The 13706-nt window shown below is 35.9% G+C and overlaps 1 protein-coding gene across 2 annotated transcripts in view; it reads left to right on the top strand.

Moving 5' to 3' along the window:
• The window catches only part of LOC115888633 (frizzled-4-like), a 205562-nt gene that overhangs the window by 105191 nt on the left and 86665 nt on the right, over positions 1-13706 (top strand). The window contains exons 5-7 of one of the 2 annotated variants that reach the window (XM_030908404.1): positions 7124-7388; positions 8863-9057; positions 10601-11326. The exons of the other annotated variant lie outside the window; for it this stretch is intronic. Coding sequence (XP_030764264.1) covers positions 7124-7388; positions 8863-9057; positions 10601-10733 — 593 coding nt within the window. The 3' untranslated portion in view covers positions 10734-11326. Of the gene's footprint in view, positions 1-7123; positions 7389-8862; positions 9058-10600; positions 11327-13706 lie in introns of those variants that run through there. 2 annotated transcript variants of the gene reach the window in all.

Raw genomic sequence — 13706 nt, 5'->3', positions numbered from 1 at the left:
AACATGCTCCAGCAGTTGTTTCAGATTTTCGTTTAGTGGTTTCTGGGGTTTGGGATCCTGTTTGGCCCCTCACTCGGAGGCCTTGGGCCCATTGCGATACTCCTGTATTATTGTACCAAACCTTCCTCTCATTTTTTCTTTGCGTTTTCTCCAGCTATTTGCAAAGTTCCAGCTATCGCTGATGTTGGCTTCTATTGTTTCCTCTAGTCCCTCTAAAAAACCATGCCCTTCTGTTTTAAAGCATCGATTTTCCAGTGCGGGATAGTGGCACAGCAGGTGATCTATTGTTTCTTCTCCCTCTTCGCATTCTCTGCAGTAGTCATCGTTGGAAATCTTCCGTTTCACAAGGTTTGCCCCCATGGAGCAGTTTCTAGTGACGAGATTTACAATTATGCGTACTAGGTTCTTTTTGTGCTCTAGTAGTTGTTTTGTCTTTTTGCTATATACCACTGGCCACAGTCTTCGAGCTGTAGCGCAGTAAAAACGGTGTTGCATGTCTCTTGTTGCTTGGCCTTGATGTTAGTTCCTATAGCTTCCTTCAGTGTGTTGATCTTTACAAGTGGTGGGTCGTCTGCTACGACCTCTCCCCTGGCCTCCTCTTTGGCGAGTCTCTCCGCTTCTTGGTCATCTTCTTGATTGCCCCAGGCCAGAACAGCACTTCTCGGCAGTCCATCACAGTTTTCGATCTCAGTGATTGCCCGGTGACGCCTTCTTAAAGCGTCCAAGCTGTCAGAGTATATCACGATATCTCCAATTGCTCTATCAGCGATTTTCCCTTGTATACAACTTGCATACAACTGTTTGTTTACAGAACATTACAGCCATCCGATACCCTTAAATGAGCAACAAGTACGAAAGCAATATTTCCATTGTGCAAAAATACAGCAAAATAAAACACTAAATACCATTCCAAAAAATCCTTTATGGGTATTTCGCCACTGCACTGCAAGAAAATCTACAAAATAAAATAATTATTTTTTGTAAACACTTCTGCGTTAAACCTAAACAGACGCTGCTTGTCAGAAGTTATGTTTATAGTAATACAAATTTGCCTAACAAAGCAAAAAAAAATGCTTAACGTTTCGGAAAGTTCCGTCGTCGGAAGCAAAAAAATACAAAAAATAAAGAAAAAAACTATCTAAAATATTTAAATTCAACTATTCGAGAACACTTTACTTTTTGACGACGGAAAGAGATAACTTTCCGAAACGTTAAGCATTTTTTTTTGCTTTGTTAGGCAAATTTGTATTACTATAAACATAACTTCTGACAAGCAGCGTCCGTTTAGGTTTAACGCAGAAGTTTTTACAAAAAATAATTATTTTATTTTGTAGATTCTCTTGCAGTGCAGTGGCGAAATACCCATAAAGAATTTTTTGGAAAGATGAATCCGCCACATAGGTATAGACATTTTTTACTAAATCCCATAATTCACCAAAACACATTTATTTTTACACTGGACGCGCGTTTCGCTATCCATGTTAGCATCATCAGCAGATGATTAAAACTCATTTAAAACTACGATAAACTGAATAGGCTTTGCATGATTTAAGAAACCAAATATCTGCTCCTAATAACCTAATCTTAGTACTAAACTTACGATAAAGATTCAGTTCCGTTGACCGTGAAGCCATCGAAGTATCATCACTTTTACTTTTACACTGGACGCGCGTTTCGCTAACCATGTTAGCATCATCAGCAGATGGTTAAAACTCTAATCGGCAAAAGTACATCTTATGAAATATGTAATTAAAAATTTATTAAACCGAATAACCTAACTTAACCTCTTTTAGATGAAGAATCTGAAGGAGTGCATCTTTTACTACTCTGCGGTGCGTGTTAGGTAGCCGCAGCGAAGGCGAACTCGTTAAGCGGGCGCGCCCAGCGCCGCCTACCGGTCACTATTCAAATTAGAAGGCGGAGGAGAGCATAAAAACGCAGTTAGCGCTGCGCCCGATGCGCCTCCGATGATGTTCGAATATTCGCGGTATGCGATTTTATGATGTCGTCGCGAGAGAATGATAACCGGTGCGATTTTATTGGCTAATTTTCAGTTTGTTTTGCGCTTATTAAAAGATTGCTCGCATTCTCGGAATCCTTTCCTTCTGTTAAACATCGAAGAAATGTAATCGATTTTTTATTACTTCTTTTTTGGCGCTTTAGGTTGTTCATTGTAGGCTTTGTGTTTGTAGGTAACTAGCATCAGTTTAAAAAATTGCAAACCGTTCATTGTTGAATTATAGGTTTTTAAAGAATGCAGCTAAGATATTTTAAACAAGAAAACCTTTAAAAAAAGGAAGCAGCGCTAGAGATACATTTTTCTCCAATATTAGGCCTACCTGCGACCTGTAAGGCCTATTGTGTTTGTCAGCTATCTATATCTGCACCCACTCTCCTATCCTTGTACACTGCACCAACTTGTACAGGTCTTTGATAGCCTGGAAACATAGTTCTTCCGGTTTTAGCCTTATTTTCCCAAATAGAAAATGTCGCTTCCGATCCAGAGCCTCGCAGTGACATATTATGTGCTGTTTCAGGATCTTTATCACAGTGCAAACTCTGTGATAATTCAAGGCAAAGACTTCCTTCCCGGTGAGTGTGTTCATATAGTACTTGACAGCCGTATGTTCTGTCAAAAAACCTGTTGTAATCCGCACTTTATTCCTGCTGAGCATTAGCAGTTTCTTTGTGGCTTTAAAATTTGGTCATTGGATGAAGGCTTTGCTATGCCTGTGCTACCTTACAACGACAAGCATGCTTAGCGGTGACTGGCGCCTTTCATTCTACGCCGTATATAAAAGCTATGGAAACCCTACTCGACTTACCTCCTCTTCAAATTCTTTTGGAGAGAGAGGCGAGATGGGCTACATATAGGTTTCTAAATATGGCACGAGAGAGCCAAGGAACAATCATGTTCATACAAAACCGACTAGTAGACGAACTACAATCGGATGAGATTCTGGGAATGGTCTCGGATCTCACACCATCAATCCAACTCTTGACGTGCACCTACAACGTCCTGTTTCCGAATAGGGACGAATGGGATAAGCCGAGAAACGGCTTATTACATGCGGAAATGTGTTGGTATACGGACGGATCCAAAAACGATAAAGGATCTAGCGCAGGAATTTACTGCAGCAGTCCAACGACTGAGATTTACCACAGTCTTGGAAAACACACAATTTTCCAAGCTGAGCTATATGCTATTGAAACATGTGTGCAACTGCTGGTAGAACAGCAATACACCGGGAAAACAATAAGCATATTTTCGGATAGTCAAGCCGCGTTGAAAGCACTTGAGGCAACGAAAAGCACGTCTATGACGATTCTTCATTGTAAGAAACTACTCAATATATTAGGAGATAGGAACAAAGTGTCGCTAATATGATGTGAAACGTGTGTAACATGCGTGAAAAAAACTTTAAACAGAAAAAAATTGTGAATATGGCGAATTAAAGTTATTATCGAATTTGTCCTAAAAACGTAACGGGTCAAAGTTAACCCGTGAAATTGAAGGAAAAATTGCGGGCGCGGTACCTTCTAAGTAACCGCGCTCATTGACGAGATAATAAACTGGTCCGATTAATTTACGGAACTGTAGGAAGTTCAAAGCGCGCCAGTATGTGCCGCCGCTCAAAGCACGAGCGCATCGAATTTTTCACGTTCCAGAAGCACGAATAATGACTCTATAGAGAGTAGAGACGAATGGAGTCCGTGTGGAGATCTCCGGCTACCTTTTTAATTTTAACTAAATGCCATATATGATTTCTCGTGCGTCAATTTTTTTCTAAATACACGAAGCAATGCATTTATTTAGTAGTGAGAGGATGATAGAGAATACAAACAAAATGAAAAACTAAAAAAAATGAATATTCATACTAGAGAGGAATGTAATGTAATTTCTCTCTCTCCAACGAGAGGATACATAACAATGGCAGTTACTGTAGTGTAGGGTTCAGAACCGGGACTCGAAATTATTAACTCCCGGTTCTTTCGGTACTTTCGGGACTCGGTAATAATAATTAAAAATATATTTTTGTTACGTGCGAAAGACTTGATACTTTCTAGCTGTCGAAATCAAAATCTTCTTAATAAGTAGTGATGCTATCTCTTACTCTTCTTACTTCTGAAGTTTCTATAATGTTTATTAGCAATTATTGAAGTTTAAATATGTTATTTTATTATTTAGTCTAATATGGCTGAATGTAATAGTTATATTTTTTTGTGTTATGTTTTTACAGGCATTTGCGTCTTTAATTGAAAATGTTAAGTTTTTTTTTCTAATTTCGTTAAGTTGGTTTCGTGGTTGGTTGATGTTGTTTGATGTAATTTTTAAGCTACCTATATATTTTTTTTTTTTTGGCTTGTGTTCTTTATTTGTGGTCATGTTTACTTTCTCATGACTTAATAATTTGATATTATTTTCATTTGAAACTCAATTTTTTAGCGGTTTTACTTTTGAGAACCATCCCTTACTTGCTAATTGACGAACTCCACAATCGTTGAACGAAAATATTTTAGTACAGTTCTGGAAACTCTAATACTACCAATAATTAGGGTTCAGATCTTTCCTGAATCTAAGGGTACCCCAAATACACAACAATAAAATATACGGAGGGTACCGCTTAAATTCTTGTCCCGATATTGAAGGATGGCTATAGAATTTCAATGCATTTACTACATAAGTCTATCCTTGTGTTGTAGGAGGTTTGACTAAACAAGGATGAACTTATGTCTTGAAATCAATCGACTCCATTTTCTGTCCTTCAATACTGGGACGTAAATCCTCTCATTGCTCTTATGGGGAGGCCGTCGTATATTTTATTAAAACGTATTTAGGGTACCCTTAGCGGTAGATCCTTCACGAGCCTGTCGATTGATTGCCAAGTCCAGAATTACTTCTAGCGCAGCTTGCGCTGTTTGTTCCTTGCTCCAGTTGTACCTAGATCTGCTAATCGTTGTATTTTTGTGAGGCTTTTTTTATTAGTCTATTTAAGTACCGCTTCCCACCATACTAGGGCTCCATAGGTGACGATTGGTCGAACTACAGCAGTGTTCATCCAACCGTACCGTACCGTCCGGTCCTTGCCTCTAGAAATCTAAAAAAAATAGTTATAAAATTAGCTTGACTGCAATAATAGTACCATGCACCTCTAACGGTAATCTTCTGCCCGCTGGAACGCGTACCGTCGTTTAGAAGTCGCCCTGTATAACATTTTCAATGGTTATTAAGCTAATGTACAAACGAAACGAAGTAAACAGCATTCCAGAAAGGCGGCTAATTTATTAGACCTGCATTAAAGTGTTGATTTTATAAATATTAAATATCTGCCGTTTTACGCGAAGAATGCATACATATACCCTGGCCCGAAGCCGGCGAAAAAAAGAAGCGCTAACCGCCTCAACTCGTTTCCGATGTAAATTAGTGGTACCTGTGGTACGGCCAGTGGCGGATCAAGGTAAACATTTTAAAATGCTCTGGGAAGTTTCCAAAAACTTACCTTATTGCTATAAATTATATTATCAATTTGTAATTAATATAGAGATGTCTTATTATCTTCAGACTCAGGTATGTTTCATCGAATACCGGCAATTCCAGAACCAAGCGTTGTTACCACCAAAAAGAAAGCATGGGAAAATAGAACAAATAGTTTTTTAGATTACATCTACAAATCAGTAAATTTTTTATATCGTGTTAATATCCGGCTAAATATCTCAAAGACTTTGTCAATGACTCTTTGACTTTTGTCAAAGCCCTGAGACTGTATGATATGAGTTATAACTCGTTATAACTCAAGAAAGGGGAACACACAATAGATCTGTAAGGTCGTGGCGATTTACCCCCCTCTCAAACATTCTACTGGCTATACTGTACTTTAACTGGCTATACTATACTGGCTTTAACAAAAGCCAGTATCTGAGACGGCTCCAGAGAGGCCAGCTCCCTATCCTCGACATCAGCCGTACCAAAGCTCATGGCACGAATTGTTGTCGTCTTGGCGCACTCACTGATAAGGTATTCTGGTGTTTCCCCATTTTCCTCACAGAATCTCCATTCGCCGTTGTTTCTCAGCTTCAGCCTACTGAGGTGTTCGTTGAGGAGACAGTGTCCTGTTAGAAACCCCGTGACAATCCGAAGATTGTTTTTACTTAAATCAAGGAAAACCTTTGATTTTTCTCGGTCATAAGCTCTGAGGAACTTTTTCGAGGGTCTTAGATGGAGTCTTCCAGATTCTTCAGTTCCGCTTTCAGTTGGTTCCCGTTTGGAAAACAGAACGGTTCTGGTTCAGTTAATAGGGGAGTGTTCGCTCCTTTTCTAGATAGATTATTTGCCTTATATACCTTGGTGAGCAAGCACCCAGAGTAGGAAGACTTTATTTTCTTTGCCTAATTTGTTGAGCTTCTCTAGGCATTCTTTGACCAACTTCGAATTGATGGTTACTTAATTGAGTTGATCGCGTTTAGTGCTGCTTGACTATCAGATAGGATGGCAATTTCCTGTTTTCGATAGTTTCTATCTAAGATAAATTGTACGCATCTTTCGATCTTTCGTTTTATGAGATGTCTAAAATCTTAAAGTTTCCTTGTCTTTATTTTTCTTATCATCACCCCGGCACTCATATTATTCAGCTATTTATTTTTTTAATAAAAGTACGTACTAATTATGTTCTACCAACTTCCTGACAGTATGCTAGTTTATTATTCTGAAAGTATTATTCTGGGATCTTTTCACAGTGGACCCAAGAACTATTAAAAAATTAAATTAAATGATTAAACACTTTTTACCACTTATGCACCAGCCGCCACTGGGTACCGGGCAGTACGACGGCCGGTCCAGCTCGTTAGTTAATGTTGCTATTGGTCGAAAGAGACGCCATGATAAACGGCGGGATTCGTTGCAGATTTATTTTAATTAAAAGTTACCAGACGTGCATAATGGAGTTGATTTTTCAAACAGCGTTGCATAGATTATAGATGGGTCTGAGAAAGAAAAATTTAATATTTTAGAAAGGTGTGAAATACATAAAAATCTACTAGATGTCTAGCATTATAACAATATCGTAACAATAACGAGAGTATAGGGCTGTTTATTCATAAATTATAAATCTTTTTTTTGTTTCAGGAACTTGTTACATTGGAAAAAATATGTCAACCTTGTTCTACCTTGTCGTACTGCCGTACTTCATTTATTTCTTTGCCGGTGCCTTCTTGCTTACAATCGGCTGGGTTCTGGTGCTCAGAAAACCGAAACCTATCAATGCTGTGTCGGTACCATTAACTCAAGGACCGCCAAGAAAAGAACGGGACTTTTTAGGCGCGTTGGCAACTCTGTACGCGTTTTCAACCCTTTGCGTCATGTCCAGTTTCTATGTGGAATATGAAAATAGGTAAGTTTCAATATTGATATTATATGATACAATATTAATATTGATAATTTAATACGAATTTCATTACTTTGAACTTCTTGATTTTAAAATTGAATGGATCACGTCAAATTTTCAGCCAGCTGCTATTTATATAAATCGGATTGTAATTTCTAAAACTAAAGCTTTGTCGTATAAAAACTCGCTGCAGCCTTTTGTTCTTGGTACCACCATTGACGTCGTAAAATCTGTAAAATTCTTAAGGCTTGTTGTAGACAATTCTCTAAAATGGGACATGCATATCGATGCTTTGTCGAAAAAATTATGCTCTGCCTGTTTTCAGTGGCCGATACAGAGGGGGGGCCATGGGTCCCGGGCCTCCCCTAAAATCTGTAAAGTGGGTTAAGTATTAGGCGTTTGGGATAAAAATGGCGCCCTAAAAAGCATATTCTACATTACTTTTTATTTTGAGCCCCCCCTAAAATAAATTCCTGTATCCGCCCCTGCCTGTTTTGCATTAAGATCTGTTTCTAAGGAGCTTAACTTGTCAGTGGCTAGAACTGTTTATTATGCACTTTATGAGTCGCACCTCAGATATGCCCTTCCATTCTAGGGTACGTGTTGTGCGACTCAATTTGACGGCATTTTCAGGCTCCAGAAGAGAGCTGTTCGATATTCACTGGGACTAAACAACAGAACTCATTGGCAGGACTTTTTTAAAAAATTAAAAATATTAACTCTTCCTTCCTTATTTATATTTGAATCCGTTTGCCTAATACGTAAGCATGTATCAGCTTCTCAAGAAAGGCCATCTCACACTTATCCACTCAGGAACGCGGAGCAAGATCTTTATCTACCTACCCCACGCTCAGAGTTAGTTAAAAGTTCAATATACAACTCGAAAAAAATGCGCCCATCACCTGCCGTTTGAAATCAAATCCATATCATTTTCTTCATTTCGCAAAGCATTGAAATCTTATTTACTAGACAAGGCTTTCTACGCCGTAAATGACTTATATTTTGATAATCGAATTTGATCTTGTAAACACTGGTCTAATATTTGCTATTACTATATTTACAATAAACTTACTAAATATTTTTGAATATTACTTTTATTTCTTTATTCTTTGACATTGTAAACATTTATAAATGTTTATTTTAAACAATAAGACTGACAATGTAATTTGTATACTGGTTTTGTATTCTCTTTTGTTTGTTTACTTTACCTTTGCCTACAAATTGTAATTTTTTTTGACAATACTGGATATTAAATTACCAGCAGCCGCTAGAAACTAGTCAAAAAGCAAATCGAATTTAAATGGTAGCATTCAATATCAAGCTTCAATGAATGTTAGCATTTGCTAGTAAAAGTTTGTTTCAAAATTAGCTATTGAACAAGTCAGCGAATGTGAGCTTTTACTAGTAATTTTTCATTCACTGATCTATAGCTTTTTCTCTAACATATCTAATGATCTAATAAAAAAATATTTTTTTGCAGGAAAAGATGGATATCGGGTGAACAAAAGCCCTCGTTGTGGTTTTTCCTGTTTCTGCGATATTTTATGTCGTTGTTTGTCGGCATCAGTTCCATATTCTGGATTTGGTCGAACAAATCGGCGCAAGTATGGAAATCGGTCTTGAAACGGCTCGGGCCACGATCGCAACACAATAAGAACGCTCCCACAGTTCTTAGGTAAGTTATCAAATATTCAGTATAATATATTAAAGTAAATATTTAGTAAGCGTTCAGCGACCCAATGTGAGTACATAATAATTAGTTAAAATCCTCTACTGAGGGGCAGGAGACTCAAACAATCACTTATACAAGGCTGTGAGGTTGAGTCTCCTGCCACTGATTTTAACTAACAAGTAAATATTGGTCAATATAAAGTGTAAAAATATCAAAAGCAAAGAATCAATGTAAAAATGTTTATAGGGAACATTCTCGATTGTGCTCATGCGTGCTCTTATAAGGGAATGTTCCCGGTTCCTCATCAAGAATGTTTGTTAAATTTTTATCAGAGATCCTAATGATATTTTGCCTTACAGTTTACTATTGAAAGAGCTATATGATTAGATTTCCGCGAATATCTGCGAAACCGTTAAAAATTTAGAAACACATTACTGCATTAATACAAAAAATGTTCGCTTTTTAATTCTGCATCTAAAAGGAAAATAATATACAGGGTGTTGCATTTAAAATAATGAGATCGAGCATTTTAAATATCGTAATGTTGTCCACGTCATAAAAATACCCTGTATGAGATAATGTTAGTTACAAATTTATCACATTACTTTTATTTGGAACACCCTGTATTCAACAAAAGATTTCTAGAACATGGACCTTTATAAACCATGCAACATAACAATATAAAAAAAAACTTTTTTCATAGCTTCAACGACAATATTGGACTTTCCCGCACTAATGGGCCACCCTGTACATATACGAGGTGCTACAAATTCGGGGTACGATCATTGGTATCTCGGCAACCGTAATAGATACGAACATGGTAAAATTGGGGTAAAGTTGCGCTTTAGGATGCTGACCAAGATGCTATCAATAAAGTTTTAAAAATTTCAAGGATTGCTGAGTTTTTCGAAAAAAAAAAAAACGAATTTTATGAAAATTGATTTTATTTTTTCCTGTCGTTAGTTTTTAGAAAATCAAAAAACTAATTGCACATTCTCATAGCCATTTTATTAGGGCTATATGACAGTATTTTCAGATTTTCAAATTAGCTGATAATTTGTGAGATACGAGATACAGAGGCCAACTTAATTTTTTTAAATATGGACCTGCATTTTTTATTTCAGATTTTGAAAGAACTCGGTCTCCTGAGTGCAATGAAAAAAATAAAATTGATTTGCAAAAATATCCGTTTTTTCCAAAAAACTCAGCAATCCTTAAAATGTTTAAAACATTTTTCATGGCATCTTGGTGAACATCCCAAGGCGCAACTTTGTCCCAATTTAACCATCTTCGTATCTATTGCGGTTTCCGAGATACCAATGCTCGTACCTCGAATTTGTAGCACCCTTAGTTACCTCGTCAATCATTAACAGTAACTATAATAGTTAATAATATATTATAACTATAATAGTCTTCATTTTTATCCGCACAATTATTACTTTACATAATATTTCCCCCGGTAGTATCTAAAGAAAATTATTTTTCGTAACTGAAACATTAACAAAAATAAAAAGAGCATAATCTCAAAGTCTTATTTTTCTTTTAGATATCCAGTGACGCATCATTCTGGAATGATCGTCCCACTAAACAGCATTTCCAGACAAAGTAGTAGAGTGCATTCTCATCGGAAATCATCCAGAAGCCATCATTTACGAAGTGGAAGTGAGACTATAATTTAAAAGAAACAATTTGCATTTAGCAAACAAAGTGCAAATATCAAAAGATTTTTCATTGATACGTAAATACATTTACTAAATTATTTTATAGATTTTTTTATAAACTTGACTTTTTACATTTGATTTTTGGAATAATTTTAAAATGAATCTAATGCACTTATAGACGTGTTAATTGTAAATAATTAATTAAGGTATTAGTGTAAGGCTGTCTCAGGCATGCTCTTTATGTTGTTGATACATCTAGAACCAGACAATATTTTCTTGCCACAATGATCATGGATACTAATAAAATTAGTTCAAAATCTTCCAGTAAGTATCACATTTTGAGGCTATTTCTGAAATCAAGTACTTAGTTTGTGACGAGATTAGTTGGATTTAATCCTAGATGACTTCTTCACAGCTTATTCAATACTCAGTTGCACAACTTTCTGAGGATCGAGACAAGGTATTTTTTATCTAAAGGCGTGCACACACGAAAGAAACAGTGGCAAACAACTTTGCAAACGTTAAAACAACCTCTACATTTCGCAAAACATTTCTGGAAATAGTACGATAAAAATATAAAAAAATTGGCGCCGGGAGGCACGTATAGCCGCCCATACTAAAATATGTTAATAAAAAGTTGGTAGGCAGTTCTTTCAGTTTCAAAATAAAGGAATTTTTCCAATCTTTTCAAAAGCTGCGACTTTGACTGATTTTGATGTTATTACAAATTTTGTTGCAAATATTATTCCTAATCTTAAATTGAAAACCGCGTTTCGCTAGCTACTGTAATTTTGGAGCTCTGATTTTTTAAAATTTTTAACCCCCTCCCATACCCCCTTACCAACCCCCTATCCCACCAAAAACTAATGGCCAGATTCTCGGGTGCCACAATATTTTTGTGCCAAATTTGGTTAAAATCGCTTTAGCGGTTTTTGAGTTATCGTGTTACAGACGGACAGACATACACCATAAAAATATTTTGTATTTAGGTGATTTATGACCCAAATAACTCATTTTGAGTGAAATTAAAAAAACTTTTTTTTGCCGATCTTAATAGCCTATCATACTTATTGGTAGGGTCGTACTAAACGGTACTATTTTGTGAAATAGCACGAGGCAATCAATGTAAAACGTTGTTGTTTGACAAGTTTGTGGAACAAAATATACACAAAATTATTTAAAAAATCGTCTAATTATTTATTATTTCTGGTTATGGTAAAGTAACATTTATACTGTAGTCTGTAGCTAAGTTTAGTTTGCGAATTTGGTTTTGTTTTCCGAGTTTTAATTGTCTAAATCCCTGCATAATAAATTGATTGGATTTATATCAAACCATGCTGGGTGCTAATGAAGGTATCGTTTACAGATTTCTCTGAAGAACAATAAAGGAACATTGCTTTTAAAACATGTCCGTGGACCATACTTTTGTTGATATCGGGTCAGTCAATAATTTTCCCAATCAGCTCGATATGTTGATAATGTTACCAGTATTACTCATCAAGCAATACCACTCTTATATTAATTAACCGTAAACAAACATATCATATACAATTTCATATACTACTTCATTATAATAAAATTAAATCATAAAAATATTGTAATTAATTATATTCCTGCAGTTTAAGTGAAACATTTTGTTTCTAAATATCTACTATACATATTATAAACGCGTGTTCAAATATTAATTTTGTGGAATATATATCAACATAAAACGAGATGTAATTTACGAAATATCATCGTAACAACAGCTATTTTAGAAACGTCTAGGTTTACTTATTTCACTGAGATTTGAGAAAAAAAATCCTTTGCCTCGGATACAGATACAGCCACGTTTTGGAAATGGCCCAAAACAAAACAAAATTGAACGAGGCAACAAAAAAGGCCAAAAAATCCCCCCATGCCTTCCTCAGGAGTAGTTTTCAGGCGCTTTGAAGAATCGAAGGTAGGTCGAGGCAAACCGAAATGGAAAGACAACTGGAAATAAATCGAAATGCGTTAAAGTTGGGCGACGAAATGCTATGTTTAAGAGATATAGACTTTTGAAAATTCTAAAATAAGAAGGTAAATATTATGATATCTTCCGAAGGTTTAACTTATAATTTATTATTCAAGAAAATTTTATTATAATGTGAAATTGTCATAACATAACACGATGCCCAGTTCGGGTTCTTTTTCACTTAATTTTTACTTACCCGAAACAGCGTTACGTAACACAAACTTCGTACCCGTGAAGTTTATAGTTTCAATAACTGCAAAATAAAAACCAAAATACTTAAATGTTATGACATAGCCATGATTTCAATATTATTTCAATGCCATCAACATGAACGGTAACCGGGACCGCGTGAAATAAAGTAAGCAAGCGCTGCTGTCAGAATTTTAAAAAATCGGTTGAAAGTTGAAATGCACCAAGCCTATACAGGGTGAGTCTTAAATAAGCGCAAATATTTTCAGGGGTGGTATATTTCGACACCAGGAACACGTCTATGAGTTTTTTTTCGCAAAAAAGATGTTGAAACTCGTGCATTTCTTCTAAATTCCCTGTATATTTTTCAAAAACTTTTTAGAACTGCCGCATTAGACCGCAAATTTTCCCACGGTATAATTTCTTAATCTCTGATTTTGCCATAGTTACGGCTTACTCCATGGTTAAGGCACTAAAAGGAATGCAAATACAGAAAAAATCTGGTGGCTCTCAAAATTTTTCCAAAAAAAATTTTTTTTTTAATTTTCAAACTTAAATAACTCGGTTATTTTGGACTTATCTGAAAAATGGTAAAGAGAAAATATGTTTCTTTTATCGAGATCTACCAGCACTGAAAATATTTGCACTTATTTAAGACTTACCCTGTATAGCAAGCTGTATTGAATAAGCTGCGATTACTTTATACTATATGGTTGTTTCTAGAGATAAAAGTTTTTGTATATATATTTATAAGAAATCAATATAAGATTGCCTTATGTAAATAGACTGTGATGAAAAGTGTATAC

This window comes from Sitophilus oryzae, unplaced genomic scaffold, assembly GCF_002938485.1.
Source record: "Sitophilus oryzae breed Bouriz unplaced genomic scaffold, Soryzae_2.0 scaffold_1167_pilon_pilon, whole genome shotgun sequence".
In the NCBI taxonomy this organism is placed as follows: domain Eukaryota; kingdom Metazoa; phylum Arthropoda; class Insecta; order Coleoptera; family Curculionidae; genus Sitophilus; species Sitophilus oryzae.
The sequence above is the reverse complement of the archived record's forward strand: the minus strand, read 5'-3'. Positions and strand labels throughout refer to the sequence as shown.